Here is a 16,535-nt window from a genome sequence, read left to right as displayed (position 1 = left end):
TTGTTGTTGTTGGCGTAACTTGGAGTTGGAGTTGGTGGAGTGGCTTGGTAGTAAGTCGTGTGTGCGATTTTTTACGCCAATAATATGTATGTTGTCCAGTATTTAAAGGATTACATAGTAGACGTTGTGTATGAACGCTAGACAACGTTGAATGGGTTTTGTCACAGTCGTTTGGGACTGTTTTGCCAGTTAGCTAGCTAGCGTAACTTCTGCTTTTTTCTTTCGCGGGTCAGTACAAAAATAGACACATGACAGCTTGCTAAAGTTGCAAGTGTCACACTTTCTCAAGATGCTGCTTTCAAATGTGTATGTGATGCATTTAAATTTGCAATGTGCCTATGTTTTCATTTAGCTATCTAACGTTAGTTAGACCAGGGGTGTATTCACTAGGACCCAAACGGAACGAAACGGAGAGGGACCTACCTGAATGTTCCAATATAAAATCTTCTTTTCGCTGTAAAACGTTTTCCGTTGCAAAACGTTTTGGACTAATGATTACACACCAGATACAGTAGCGCTTTTTTGTTTACGCATGTTCACTGTGAACTTTAATCTATTGTGCATGAAAGCGGCAGGCAGCATCATGTCACTGCATAGCCTTGTGGATGAAGCCATCAAGTTGTGCAAAGTAGAGGAGACCAAGATAAACGAGAACATCCTTCAATACAGGGAGATACTGCGCTCTTTGTAAGTACAATAAAACCTCCACGTCCATTGCTATCTGTTACGCTAATGGTCTAAAGTTATTCTGTATGAGTAGGTAACTACATAGGCCTATGTTTTAACTTGCTTGGCATCTGATCATTCACCAGGAGACCACAGCAGGAAGACTGCAAGGAAAAAGAACTGACAGATGATGTTGAAATGGGTATGATGATGATCCACAATCTGTTATTTTCTCTGAAAGCCCAGTGTACTAATTTAGTAGTAACTGGATATGGTAATATTTGTTTTTGTTTTTTTGTATCTACATTGTCAGCATATTTTTATCTTTCTGTGTTTAGACCCAGATGTCCAACCGGAGGAGAGACCGGAGATGGAACTGCTGAATCGAATGCTGGAGAAGGCCCTCAGAGTTCGCGTTGGCACAGCACCCCAAAAAGACCCTCAGAACTGTACAGGACCAAAAAAAGAACCAGTGGACGCTACACATTGCAAGGGAAGGGCTCTGACCCCAGGTGGCACCAAAGGGAATAGAAATGGCTTTAAAACTACCTCCAGACCCATCACGGTGGACAAAAAAGAGTCCAGGAAGTCTTCTGCGTCCCATCTCTACAGGGGTGGAAAGGGGAGGATGGGTCATCCGGTAGGTCATTCAGGACAAGGCAGGGCTAGCATAATCAGAGGCTCTGTCCAGATCCAGAAACGATCTGTCGTGTCATCAAAGGGGTTTCCTCCGCAGTCCTCTGGGAAAGCAGTGAAGCAGGCTGGTCCTCCAGGTCCTGTGTCACATGATCAGGGTCAATCACCACAGGCCTCATCAGCACATCATCAGGTTGAGGTGTCCCACAGGTGCATGTCAGCTGCAGCCACTTCCTTCCAGACCCCTAACGAGGAACCGGTGTCTGTTTCACACATGGAGGGGACGCCAAAAGCACATGTCGTTTCACCTCCACAGAATGGGTAGGCTGCAAGACAACACTAGACCGCTGCATCGTGAACAAAGTCTGACCGTGTCAAATTCCTTTGCCAAAAGTAACATAGCAAATGAAAATGGAACGTCAAAGTACCATACTGATATCGTTAAGATGTTGTCTAGAAGCAACTCAACATTGGTGATATAATATGACTAGTCTGTTGTGACAATAAGTAGTTTGAGTGTGGTTTAATGACACTTTACATGTTTGATTGTGTTTTTGTGGCAGGGTTCCCTCCCAGTTGCTAACTAAATGGATCAGTCTAAGGACCAAACAAAGCAGGTCAGCCAGTGAATCATATCTTCTGTGGATGAAATGTCTGACTCATATCATTCTCCATGTAACCTTTTCCATCCAGTGTTCTGTAATGCATACAGAATTTTCTCTAATGTATTATGTGCAAAAGGGTAAATTCCCTGTGCACAGCAGTGTGTGCAGGTGCTATGGTTCTGGCAGGAACAGCTAACTAGGTATCCAAAACAAACGTCCAAAAAGTGATTGTTTTTTCTTCTTCTACACATGGCACCTTAATTGGGGAGGACGGGCTCGTGTTAATGGCTGGAGCGGAATCAGTGGAATGGTATCAAATAGATCAAACACATGGTTTGATGCCATTCCATTCTCTCCGTTCCAGCAATTATTATGAGCCGTCCTCCCCTCAGCAGCCTCAGCTGATGTATACTTGTATACCGCTGTATTGGTGGCTGGGACATTCATTTGACCCTTTCAGTTTTTTTTCTACCCTCAGGTTATGGGACAACGTCCTGGCTCAACAATCCAAACCTGTGGCGGAGAGGAGTCACTTCACGGAGAGAGTGAAAGCCACTGTATCCTTCCTCAGATGAACTGAACATTTAACACCCACATATAGCTAAACCTGATTTAATGCACCCTCATGCTTTACGTTAAATCTATGCATTAATGAGTAGTTAAATAGTGTTTTAATAGTATATCTTAGATGTGACATGGGACCTGCAGAGATATCAATCGTTCAACGAGTATAGACTCATTACTAATTCTCTCACTCCCACTCGTTCACACAGCCTACGTGAGCGAAATTAGCACGGCATCAAATTCAGTGTCTACCAGTGTTTCTCAAAATAACACACCAGTTTTTAGAATTAACACACAGAAAATGAAATGTGTGTGTCTTCTAATATAATCTCCCAGAGTCTTGTCTGCTTGTTCTCCTTGACCCGTCCACTTATGGGTCAGTTCCCCAGAGAGTGGCCAACCAGTGGCAGCCCGGCCGACACCGGGGCTCAGGTGGACAGACTGACACAGCTTTGCACGGACCTGAGTCATTGCTACCAGAGCGAGCGGCTGCTACTGCTGACTGGCCAGACCTTCAGAACCACTGGCACTGAGCCAGGTACAGCCCAGCCAGAGGAGATGCAGAGGGGGGGTGGAAGGAGGGATGAGTAGCAGAAATTATGGAGAACTAGTAAGGAATAGGAAATTACAGAAGTGGGGGGAGAGATGGATGGAGAACTAGTAAGAAATAGGAAATTACAGAAGTGGGGGGAGAGATGGATGGAGAACTGGTAGGAGATGACAGAAGTGTGGGTGATGAGAGAGCAAGAGTCTGGAAAGAAAAGCAGTAGGGGGTGGAGAAGGGGTCCATTTATCCAAGAGCTAAGGATGTAGTTAGCTTAGAAATTAGAACGTTCAGTGTTAATAATTTTTCAGCTCATCACCTCTTAGTCCTCTGGACTCATTAACTGCTGAACTTATTAATTCTGCTGAAGCCTTTAGCGTTAGCAATAATTTGCTACAGATAACAATTAATTACAGTAACTTCTAATGAGTAATGTAAAGCAATTAGATACAGCAAAACCTTTACATTTTTTATAGCACCATTACCAATACATTTGAGATTGATTTGCATTGTGCTTTATCACTGCATTTGTTTAATTTCATGTCCAAATACTGAAGAGAGAGTCATTCTTTGTCAATGTGTAATAATAATGGAATAATAATGCTTAGCTCATGTCTGTTATATACACACTACCATTCAAAAGTTTGGGGTCACTTAGAAACTTCCTTGTTTTCGAAAGAAAAGCAATTTTTTTGTCCATTTAAAATAACATCAAATTGATCAGAAATACATTGTAGTCATAGTTAATGTTGTAAATGGCTATTGTAGCTGGAAACGGCTGATTTGTAATGGATTATCTACATAGGCGTACAGAGGCCCATTATCAGCAACCATCAGTCCTGTGTTCCAATGGCACGTTGTGTTTGCTAATCCAAGTTTATAATTTTAGAAGGCTAATTGAACATTAGAAAACCCTTTCGCAATCATGTTAGCACAGCTGAAAACTGTTGTGCATCATGTAGTAACCAAAAAAGTGTTAAACAAATCAAAATATGTTTTATATTTGAGATTCTTCAAATAGCAACCCTTTGCCTTTGTATTTGTATTTATTACGGATCCCCATTAGCGGCTGCCAAGTCAACAGCTACTCTTCCTGGGGTCCAACCAGAATTTACATACAATAAAACAATACATAACACAACACCTTATTACACACTACTCTACCATAACATATTTACAATACAAAATCAACAATACAGCAAAATAACTATATTAAAATGTGTGTGTGTGTAGAGTGCGTGTGTTAGCATGTGTTTGCGAATGCTGTGTGTGTGTCTCTTCACAGTCTGCGCTGTTCCATAAAGTGTAGTTTAATCTGTTTTTTAAATCCTATTCTACTGCTTGACTGAGTTACATGATGTGGAATAGAGTTCCATGTAGTCATGGCTCTATGTAGTACTGTGCGTTTCCTGTAGTCTGTTCTGGACTTGGGGACCGTGAAGAGACCTTGATGACTGCTTTGCACACTCTTGGCATTCTCTCAACCAGCTTCATGAGGTAGTCACCTGGAATGCATTTCAATTAACAGGTGTGCCTTGTTGAAAGTTAATTTTGGGAATTACTTTCCTTTTGAGCCAATCAGTTGTGTTGTGACAAGGTAGGTGGTGTATACAGAAGATAGCCCTATTTGGTAAAATACCAAGTCCATATTATGGCAAGAACTGCTCAAATAAGCAAAGAGAAACGACAGTCCATCATTACTTTAAGACTTGAAGGTCAGTCAATACAGATAATTTCAAGAACTTTCTTCAAGTGCAGTCGCAAAAACCATCAAGGGCTATGATGAAACTGGCTCTCATGAGGACCGACACAGGAATGGAAGACCCAGAGTTACCTCTGCTGCAGAGGATAAGTTCATTAGAGTTACCAGCCTCAGAAATTGCAGCCCAAATAAATGCTTCACAGAGTTCAAGTAACAGACACATCTCAACATCAACTGTTCAGAGGAGACCGTGTGAATCAGGCCTTCATGGTCAAATTGCTGCAAAGAAACAACTACTTAAGGACACCAATAAGAAGAAAAGACTTGCTTGGGTAAAGAAACACAAGCACTGGACATTAGACCGGTGGAAATTTGTCCTTTGGTCTGGAGTCCAAATTGGAGATTTTTGGTTCCAAACGCCGTGTCTTTGTGAGACGCGGTGTGGGTGAACGGATGATCTCCGCATGTGTATTTCCCACCGTAAAGCATGGAAGAGGAGGTGTTATGGTGTGGGGGTGCTTTGCTGGTGACACTGTCTGTGATTTATTTAACCAGAATGGCTACCACAGCATTCTCAGCGATACGCCATCCCATCTGGTTTGGGCTTAGTGGGACTATCATTTGTTTTTCAACAGGACAATGACCCAACACACCTCCAGGCTGTGTAAGGGCTATTTTACCAAGAAAGAAGGAGAGTGATGGAGTGCTGCATCAGATGACCTGGCCTCCACAATCACCCGACCTCAACCCAATTGAGATGGTTTGGGATGAGTCGGACCGCAGAGTGAAGGAAAAGCATATGTGGGAACTCCTTCAAGACTGTTGGAAAAGCATTCCAGGTGAAGCTGGTTGAGAGTGCCAAGAGTGTGCAAAGCTGTCATCAAGGCAAAGGGTGGCTATTTGAAGAATCTCAAATATAAAATATATTTTGATTTGTTTAATACTTTGTTGGTTACTACATGATTCCATGTGTTATTTCACAGTTTTGATGTCTTCACTATTATTCTACAATGTAGAAAATAGTCAAAATAAAGAAAAACCCTGGAATGAGAAGGTGTGTCAACTTTTGACTGGTACTGTACATGCATGCATACATACAGTGCCTTCGGAAAGTATTCAGACCCCTTTACTTTTTCCACATTTTGATACGTTGCAGCCTTATTCTAAAATTGATTAAATTGTTTTTTCCCCCCTCATCAATCTACACACAATACCCCGTAATGACAAAGCAAAAACAGGTTTTTAGAAAGTCCTTTAGGTGCCTTTTGGCAAACTCCAAGCGGGCTTTCGTGCCTTTTACTGAGGAGTGTCTTCCGTCTGGCCACTACCATAAAGGCCTGAATGGTGGAGTGCTGCAGATATGGTTGTCCTGGAAGGTTCTCTTATCTCCATAGAGGAACTCTGGAGCTCTGTCAGAGTGACCATCAGATTCTAGGTCACCTCCCTGACCAAGGCCCTTCTCCCCCGATTGCTCAGTTTGGCCGGGCGGCCAGCTCTAGGAAGAGTCTTGGTGGTTCCAAACTTCTTCCATTTAAGAATGATGGAGGGCACTGTGTTCTTGGGGACCTTCAATGCTGCAGAAATGTTTTGGTACCCTTCCCCAGATCTGTGCCTCGACACAATCCTGTCTCGGAGCTCTACGGACAATTCCTTTGACCTCATGACTTGGTTTTTGCTCTGACATGCACTGTGAACTGTGGGACCTTATATAGACAGGTGTGTGCCTTTCCAAACCATGTCCAATCAATTTAATTTACCACAGGTGGACTCCAATCAAGTTGTAGAAACATCTCAAAGATGATCAATGGAGACCGGATGCATCTGAGCTCAATTTCGAGTCTGATAGCAAAGGGTCTGAGTACTTATGTAAATTAGGTATTTCTGTTTTTTATTTGTAATACATTTGCAAAAATTTCTAAAAACTTGTTTTTGCTTCGTCATTATGGGGTATTGTGTGTAGATTGATGACAAAACAATTAATTGAATCCATTTTAGAATAAGGCTGTAACATAACAAAAAAAGGGGTCTGAATACTTTCCCTAATGCACTGTTAGTTTATTTATTTATTATTGTTTCTGTGTTATTATGTGAAGCAACATGCCAGAATAGGGAATATGAATCCTTGCTGATGCTGGAAGGCCTGGAGAAGATGGTGGCAGACCTCTGGAAACGTGCTGGACAGATGAGAAAAGGTACTAAATCTTGCTTCACTCTATACACTCACTCACACACATCTCCACTCGAAGTGAGAGCTCTCCCTCTCAATGTTTTTCACAGGCACAGTGTAGAGTATAATCAAATGTCAAGAGAATTAGTTCGGATTTAAAAAATCATTCTTGGAATGTAGGTATATTACCCTCCAATTCCCCATTTACTGACTTTTCCAGGGACTTAACTTGTGGTGAAATTGTGACCCTTTGCAATTTATTCACCCATCAGAATTTAAATTAGCCTACAGTTGAAGTCGGAAGTTTACATACAGTGAGGGAAAAAAGTATTTGATCCCCTGCTGATTTTGTACGTTTGCCCACTGACAAAGACATGATCAGTCTATAATTTTAATGGTAGGTTTATTTGAACAGTGAGAGACAGAATAACAACAAAACAATTCAGAAAAACGCATGTAAAAAATGTTATAAATTGATTAGCATTTTAATGAGGGAAATAAGTATTTGACCCCTCTGCAAAACATGACTTAGTACTTGGTGGCAAAACCCTTGTTGGCAATAACAGAGCTCAGACGTTTCTTGTAGTTGGCCACCAGGTTTGCACACATCTTAGGAGGGATTTTGTCCCACTCCTCTTTGCAGATCTTCTCCAAGTCATTAAGGTTTCGAGGCTGACGTTTGGCAACTTGAACCTTCAGCTCCCTCCACAGATTTTCTATGGGATTAAGGTCTGGAGACTGGCTAGGCCACTCCAGGACCTTAATGTGCTTCTTCTTGAGCCACTCCTTTGTTGCCTTGGCCGTGTATTTTGGGTCATTGTCATGCTGGAATACCCATCCACGACCCATTTTCAATGCCCTGGCTGAGGGAAGGAGGTTCTCACCCAAGATTTGACGGTACATGGCCCCGTCCATCGTCCCTTTGATGCGGTGAAGTTCTAGCAGAAAAACATCCTCAAAGCATAATGTTTCCACCTCCATGTTTGACGGTGGGGATGGTGTTCTTGGGGTCATAGGCAGCATTCCTCCTCCTCCAAACACGGTGAGTTGAGTTGATGCCAAAGAGCTCGATTTTGGTCTCGTCTGACCACAACACTTTCACCCAGTTCTCCTCTGAATCATTCAGATGTTCATTGGCAAACTTCAGACAGGCCTGTATATGTGCTTTCTTGAGCAGGGGGACATTGCGGGCGCTGCAGGATTTCAGTCCTTCACGGCGTAGTGTGTTACCAATTGTTTTCTTGGTGACTATGGTCCCAGCTGCCTTGAGATCATTGACAAGATCCTCCCATGTAGTTCTGGGCTGATTCCTCACCATTCTCATGATGATTGCAACTCCACGAGGTGAGATCTTGCATGGAGCCCCAGGCCGAGGGAGATTGACAGTTATTTTGTGTTTCTTCCATTTGCGAATAATCGCACCAACTGTTGTCACCTTCTCACCAAGCTGCTTGGCGATGGTCTTGTAGCCCATTCCAGCCTTGTGTAGGTTTTGGGTAGCCTTCCACAAGCTTCCCACAATAAGTTGGGAGAATGTTGGCCCATTCCTCCTGACAGAGCTGGTGTAACTGAGTCAGGTTTGTAGGCCTCCTTGCTCGCACACACTTTTTCAGTTCTGCCCACAAATGTTCTATAGCATTGAGGTCAGGGCTTTGTGATGGCCACTCCAATACCTTGACTTTGTGGTCCTTAAGCCATTTTGCCACAACTTTGGAAGTATGCTTGGGGTCATTGTCCATTTGGAAGACCCATTTGCGACCAAGCTTTAACTTCCTGACTGATGTCTTGAGATGTTGCTTCAATATATCCACATAATTTTCCTTCCTCGTGATGCCATCTATTTTGTGAAGTGCACCAGTCCCTCCTGCAGCAAAGCACCCCCACAGCATGATGCTGCCACCCCCGTGCTTCACGGTTGGGATGGTGTTCTTCGGCTTGCAAGGAACCCCCTTTTTCCTCCAAACATAACGATGGTCATTATGGCCAAACAGTTATATTTTTGTTTCATCAGACCAGAGGACATTTCTCCAAAAAGTACGATCTTTGTCCCCATGTGCAGTTGCAAACCGTAGTCTGGCTTTTTTATGGCGGTTTTGGAGCAGTGGCTTCTTCCTTGCTGAGCGGCCTTTCAGGTTATGTCGATATAGGACTTGTTTTACTGTGGATATAGATACTTTTGTACCTGTTTCCTCCAGCATCTTCACAAGGTCCTTTGCTGTTGTTCTGGGATTGATTTGCACTTTTCGCACCAAAGTACGTTCATCTCAAGGAGACAGAGCGGTATGACGGCTGCGTGGTCCCATGGTGTTTATACTTGCATACTATTGTTTGTACAGATGAACGTGGTTCCTTCAGGCGTTTGGAAATTGACTTGTGGAGGTCTACAATTTTTTTTCTGAGGTCTTGGCTGATTTCTTTGCATTTTCCCATGATGTCAAGCAAAGAGGCACTGAGTTTGAAGGTAGGCCTTGAAATACATCCACAGGTACACCTCCAATTGACTCAAATGATGTCAATTAGCCTATCAGAAGCTTCAAGAGCCATGACATCATTTTCTGGAATTTTCATTTCATTTACATTTAAGTCATTTAGCAGACGCTCTTATCCAGAGCGACTTACAGTTAGTGAGTTATTATTATTTTTATTTTTTAATTTCAAGCTGTTAAAATGCACAGTCAACTTAGTGTATGTAAACTTCTGACCCACTGTAATTGTGATACAGTGAATTATAAGTGAAATAATCTGTCTGTAAACAATTGTTGGAAAAATTACTTGTGTCATGCACAAAGTAGATGTCCTAACCGACTTGCCAAAACTACAGTTTGTTAACAAGACATTTGTGGAGTGGTTGAAAAACAAGTTTTAATGACTCCAACCTAAGTGTATGTAAACTTCCGACTTCAACTGTATATAGCATCTCACAGTATAATGCAACATATTCTCCACGGCCTTGAACCAATACAATTATAAGCTGAGCTCTCTTTTTCCCCTCACCAATCTCACTGTGACAGTGTGGAGCGGATGGTGGGAACTTTTCATTAGAATTGACCGTTTTTAGTGCTCCCAAAGCCTCTGAGATTCACTGGCTAGGGGCCAGATTGTGACAGAATGTTCCAGAATACACACACTCTGTCCAGAGTCAAAGCCAGAGTCCCCACTTAAAATTGAGAGCCTCGACTGGCTGCCTTGCTGGCCCTGGCCTTCTCGCTCTCTCATTCACTCACGCACAAGCACACACACACATAAATATCTAATTTACATGTACATAAGTATTCACACCCCTGAGTCAATACTTTGTAGAAGCACCTTTGGCACTGATTACAGCTGTGAGTCTTTCTGGGTAAATCTGTAAGAGCTTTCCACACCTGGATTGTGCAACATTTTCCCATTATTCTTTTCAAAATTCTTCAAGCTCTGTAAAATTTAAGTCAAAACTGTAACTCGGCCACTCAAGAACATTCACTGTCTTCTTGGTAAGTAACTCCAGTGTAGATTTGGCCTTGTGTTTTATGTTATTGTCCTGCTAAAAGGTGAATTAATCTCCCAGTGTCTGGTGGAAAGCAAGACTGAACCAGGTTTTCCTCTAGGATTTTGCCTGTGCTTAGCACCATCCCGTTTATTTTTTATCATGAAAAACTCCCCAGTCCTTAACAATTACAAACATAACCATAACATGATGCAGCCACCACTATGCTTGAAAATATGACAGTGGTACTCAGTAATATGTCTGGGGCAAATCCAATACTTTGTATTCAGGACAAAAAGTGAATTGCTTTGCCACATGTTTTGCAATATTACTTTAGGGCCTTAGTGCAAACAGAATGCATGTTTTGGAATATTCTTATTCTGCACAGGCTTTTGTCTTTTCACTCAGTATAACAGTGTAATTCTTATATCTTCTTATCTCTAATCTACATTCTGGTAGTCATTCTGAAGGAACAGTATAATTCTTATCTCTGATCTACATTCTGGTCGTCTGATGATTATGCAGCTTTTTATTTTGGGACATTTCAATTCAATTCAGTGCAAATGTCCAACAATAGAACGGTACAGTGACGCTTTTGTTGCAGCATTGTCATGAGTCAACTCACGACAGGACGATGAGCAGATTAATTCTCACGTCACGATCCCCCAATGGAGAAATGTGCTCCCTTAGAGTCAATCTCCACCGGACGCACACTAACGAGCTAATTGAACCCCTCACTGTCATGACTTAAAGAAAATAAAAATAGAAACCGTCAGAGTAACACCGTAACACGCCGGAGAAGGATCTGTTCTTGTTTCCTTGGGCTCCATTTGAGGTGTGTGTGTGTCTGACTGACGGTGAGGCTCCTTCTCAAGTCCCCCTGTGTGAGTGTGACGGTGAGGTTTTAAAGCCGTCAGTCAGTCCATCCCTGACGACGCTCGATGCTTGGCTTGTCCCTGCTATTTAAACTGAGGCAGCAGCAAGCACACAGGAGGCGCAAACGTTTTCGGCTTCGGTTGCTCACGCTCCTCGCACTCTAAAAATAACCACAATTTTGCTCCTCGCACTCTAAAAATAACCACCATTTTGCTCCTCGCACTCTAAAAATAACCACCATTTTGCTCCTCGCACTCTATAAATAACCACCATTTTGCTCCTCGCACTCTAAAAATAACCACCATTTTTCTGACCAGAGCAGGAGGCATGGGATCGATGGAGGAGGCCGAAGGGGGAAGGAGCGGGAGCGTTCTGCCCCGTCAGGAGAAGGGGCGAGTGGGGTGACCTGAGTGGGGTGACCCCCTTGCCCCCCACCCTGACCTACATCAGCCAGGCAGAGCTCCAGGAGGTGGAGAGGCTGAGGCTGAGAGTGGAACTGCTACAGCAGGAGGTGCACCTGCATCAGGTAAGAGGCACAACTGTCTCATATATATATATATATATATACAGTGGGGAGAACAAGTATTTGATACACTGCCGATTTTGCAGGTTTTCCTACTTACAAAGCATGTAGAGGTCTGTAATTTTTATCATAGGTACACTTCAACTGTGAGAGACGGAATCTAAAACAAAAATCCAGAAAATCACAATGTATGATTTTTAAGTAATTAATTTGCATTTTATTGCATGACATAAGTATTTGATCACCTACCAACCAGTACGAATTCCGGCTCTCACAGACCTGTTAGTTTTTCTTTAAGAAGCCCTCCTGTTCTCCACTCATTACCTGTATTAACTGCACCTGTTTGAACTCGTTACCTGTATAAAAGACACCTGTCCACACAATCAAACAGACTCCAACCTCTCCATAATGGCCAAGACCAAAGAGCTGTGTAAGGACATCAGGGATAAAATGGTAGACCTGCACAAGGCTGGGATGGGCTACAGGACAATAGGCAAGCAGCTTGGTGAGAAGGCAACAACTGTTGGCGCAATTATTAGAAAATTGAAGAAGTTCAAGATGACGGTCAATCACCCTCGGTCTGGGGCTCCATGCAAGATCTCACCTCGTGGGGCATCAATGATCATGAGGAAGGTGAGGGATCAGCCCAGAACTACACGGCATGACCTGGGCAATGACCTGAAGAGAGCTGGGACCACAGTCTCAAAGAAAACCATTAGTAACACACTACGCCGTCATGGATTAAAATCCTGCAGCGCACGCAAGGTCCCCCTGCTCAAGCCAGCGCATGTCCAGGCCCGTCTGAAGTTTGCCAATGACCATCTGGATGATCCAGAGGAGGAATGGGAGAAGGTCATGTGGTCTGATGAGACATAAATTTAGCTTTTTGGTCTAAACTCCACTCGCCGTGTTTGGAGGAAGAAGAAGGATGAGTACAACCTCAAGAACACCATCCCAACCGTGAAGCATGGAGGTGGAAACATCATTCTTTGGGATGCTTTTCTGCAAAGGGGACAGGACGACTGCACCGTATTGAGGGGAGGATGGATGGGGCCATGTATCGCGAGATCTTGGTAAGAGCATTGAAGATGGGTCGTGGCTGGGTCTTCCAGCATGACAACAGCCCGAAACACACAGCCAGGGCAACTAAGGAGTGGCTCCGTAAGAAGCATCTCAAGGTCCTGGAGTGGCCTAGCCAGTCTCCAGACCTTAACTCAATAGAACATCTTTGGAGGGAGCTGAAAGTCCGTATTGCCCAGCGACAGCCCCGAAACCTGAAGGATCTGGAGAAGGTCTGTATGGAGGAGTGGGACTAAAATCCCTGCTGCAGTGTGTGCAAACCTGGTCAAGACCTACAGGAAACGTATGATCTCTGTAATTGCAAACAAAGGTTTCTATAACAAATATTAAGTTATGCTTTTCTGATGTATCAAATACTTATGTCGTGCAATAAAATGCAAATGAATTACTTAAAGATCATAAAATTTGATTTTCTGGATTTTTGTTTTAGATTCCGTCTCTCACAGTTGAAGTGTACCTATGATAAAAATTACAGACCTCTACATGCTTTGTAAGTAGGAAAACCTGCAAAATCGGCAGTGTATCAAATACTTGTTCTCCCCACTGTATATATACACTACCGTTCAAAGGTTTGGGGTCACTTAGACATTTCCTTGTTTTCGAAAGAAAAGCAAAAAAAATTGTCCCTTAAAATAACATCAAATTGATCAGAAATAAAGTGTAGACATTATTAATGTTGTAAATGGCTATTGTAGCTGGAAACTGCAGATGTTTTATGGAATATCTACATAGGCGTACAGAGGCCCATTATCAGCAACCATCAGTCCTGTGTTCCAATGGCACGTTGTGTTTGCTAATCCAAGTTTATAATTTTAAAAGGCTAATTGATAATTAGAAAACCCTTTTGCAATTATGTTAGCACAGCTGAAAACTGTTGTGCTGATTAAATAAGCAATAAAACTGGCCTTCTTGAGACTAGTTGAGTATCTGGAGCATCAGCAATTGTGGGTTCGATTGCAGGCTCAAAATGGCCAGAAACAAATAACTTTCTTCTGAAACGTGTCAGTCTATTCTTGTTCTGAGAAATGAAGGCTATTCCAATCGAAAATTGCCAAGAAACTGAAGATCTCGTACAACGCTGTGTACTACTCCCTTCACAGAACAGCGCAAACTGTCTCTAACCAGAATAGAAAGAGGAGTGGAAGGCCCCGGTGCACAACTGAGCAAGAGGACAAATACATTAGTGTCTAGTTTGAGAAACAGACGCCTCACAGGTCCTCAACTGGCAGCTTCATTAAATAGTACCCGCAAAACACCAGTCTCAACGTCAACAGTGAAGAGGCGACTCCGGGATGCTGACCTTCTAGGCAGAGTTGCAAAGAAAAAGCCATATCAGACTAGCCAATAAAAAGAAAAGATTAAGATGGGCAAAAGAACACAGACACTGGACAGAGGAAGATTGGGGAAAAAAAGTATTATGGACAGACTAATCGAAGTTCAAGGTGTTCTGATCACAAAGAAGAACATTCGTGAGACGCAGACCAAATGAAAAGATGCTGGAGGAGTGCTTGATGCCATCTGTCAAGCATGGTGGAGGCAATGTGATGGTCTGGGGCTGCTTTGGTGGTGGTAAAGTGGGAGATTTGTACAGGATAAAAGGGATCTTGAAGATGGAAGGCTATCACTCCATTTTGCAACACCATGCCATACCCTGTGGACGGCGCTTGATTGGAGCCAATTTCCTCCTACAACAGGACAATGACCCAAAGCACAGCTCCAAACTATGCAATAACTATTTAGGAAGAAGCAGTCAGCTGGTATTCTGTCTATAATGGAGTGGCCAGCACAGTCACAGGATCTCAACCCTATTGAGCTGTTGTGGGAGCAGCTTGACCGTATGATACGTAAGAAGTGCCCATCAAGCCAATCCAACTTGTGGGAGGGGCTTCAGGAAGCATGGGGTGAAATCTCTTCAGATTACCTCATCAAATTGACAACTAGAATGCCAAAGGTCTGCAAGGATGTAATTGCTGCAAATGGAGCATTCTTTGACGAAAGCAAAGTTTGAAGAACACAATTATTATTTCTATTAAAAAGCATTATTTCTAACCTTGTCAATGACTACATTTCCTATGCATTTTGCTATATATCCTATTCATGGAAAACAAGGAAACGTCTAAGTGACCCCAAACTTTTGAACGGTAGTGTGTATATACACACACACACAGAGACACACAGAGACACACACACCTGTAACAGGTAGCTAATAACACACCTTTTACACATTTCTACCAAGAGCCATGCCTTTACACAAAAAGGTAGAAGTTGATTTCTCCACAAAGGTCAATATCGAGACTACTGTGTGTTTTTGCGTCTGTGTGTATGTATGCATTTGTCACTTTTTTGGTGTGTGTTTTGTTTCTCTGACAGGCTCTCTCTGACACCATGGTTATGCTCTACACTCCTGGACCTCCCAACCCCGCCGCGCTCCGTGACATTTACTCCCTGCTTGGAGAGGGAGGGGTGATGTTCCCTACTCTGGTCCTGGACACGGAACCTGACTAAAGGAACAGGTCAAAGGAACTGAACCGGCCAAATCACCTGGGTCATGTTTATTAGGGCACACGATGCAACGGAAAACAAAAATGAAAGTTTCTAATTGGACAAGTCCAGGTTGCCCCTCCTTGTTTCATTCGGTGGTCTTCCGTTTGGTGCCTAATGAACACGACTAAGAAAGACTATTGAAGAATAGACCAATGAATGGAATGTCTTAGGAGGGGACACTGAGAACAGAGGAAGAAGAATGGAGAATCTTCTGAAAATAGGGATTTTTGTGTGTTGGGAGTGTTGATCTGTGTATTTATTGGAGTAATAATATAATAATATGCCATTTAGCAGACGCTTTTATCCAAAGCAACTTACAGTCATGTGTGCATACATTTTTACGTATGGGTGGTCCCGGGGATCGAACCCACTACCCTGGCGTTACAAGCGCCATGCTCTACCAATTGAGCTACAGAGTGATTGCGTATTGAGAAGGCTGTCTGGTTTATGTGAGCATTTTGGTTTTACAATCATTGTTCATTTTTGTATATTGTAAGACTCTTATAATTAGATTAAATTATTTAAATGTATGGATATTGAGAGAAGTACTTTGCATTCTCCATTAGGAAGTTTACATCTACAAATGTGTAATAATTTTTGTTTAATAATTTAAATTAACTAAGTTGGGGTCAATGGTAGATGCTGTGATTAAATATTTAGCAGCAGATGGCGCTATACCCATGACGCGCCTATCAAATCAAGAACAGCCTACATGCTGTACATTAGTACTTGTTATACAGACTACATTCCCTCTTATCTATTTAATGCATGTTAAGTTAGAATTTTAAATATCAAGTACACCCAAAAATTATTTGAAATAAATACTGTGGGGGCCTCCCGAGTGGCGCAGCGGTCTAAGGCACTGCATCGCAGTGCTAGAGTCGTCACTACAGACCCGGGTCGCTCTGGATAAGAGCTTCTGCTAAATGACTAAAATGTAAATGTAAATGATCCCGGGCTGTATCACAACCGGCCGTGATCGGGAGTCCCATAGGGCGGCACACAAATGGCCCAGCGTCATCCGGGTTAGGGGAGGGTTTTGCCAGGGGGGCGTTACTTGGCTCATTGCTCTCTGGTGACTCCTTGTGGCGGGCCGGGCGCCTGCAGGCTGACCTCGTCGTCAGTTGAACAGTGTTTCCTCCAATACATTGGTGCGGCTGGC

General features: G+C 42.9%; 1 protein-coding gene across 1 annotated transcript; it reads left to right on the top strand.

Moving 5' to 3' along the window:
- Positions 1–9: 9 nt before the first annotated feature.
- Positions 10–15,712, top strand: LOC121568732. Its single transcript, XM_041879135.2, has 10 exons — positions 10–50; positions 570–687; positions 813–868; positions 1,005–1,623; positions 1,866–1,919; positions 2,386–2,464; positions 2,853–3,009; positions 6,811–6,909; positions 11,544–11,752; positions 15,200–15,712. Exons 2-10 carry the CDS (start codon positions 584–586, stop codon positions 15,332–15,334), a joined length of 1,512 nt encoding a protein of 503 aa, XP_041735069.2. The 5' UTR covers positions 10–50; positions 570–583; the 3' UTR covers positions 15,335–15,712.
- Positions 15,713–16,535: the final 823 nt, after the last annotated feature.

The sequence above is a fragment of the Coregonus clupeaformis genome, chromosome 7, assembly GCF_020615455.1.
Source record: "Coregonus clupeaformis isolate EN_2021a chromosome 7, ASM2061545v1, whole genome shotgun sequence".
Lineage (NCBI taxonomy): Eukaryota > Metazoa > Chordata > Actinopteri > Salmoniformes > Salmonidae > Coregonus > Coregonus clupeaformis.
The sequence above is the reverse complement of the archived record's forward strand: the minus strand, read 5'-3'. Positions and strand labels throughout refer to the sequence as shown.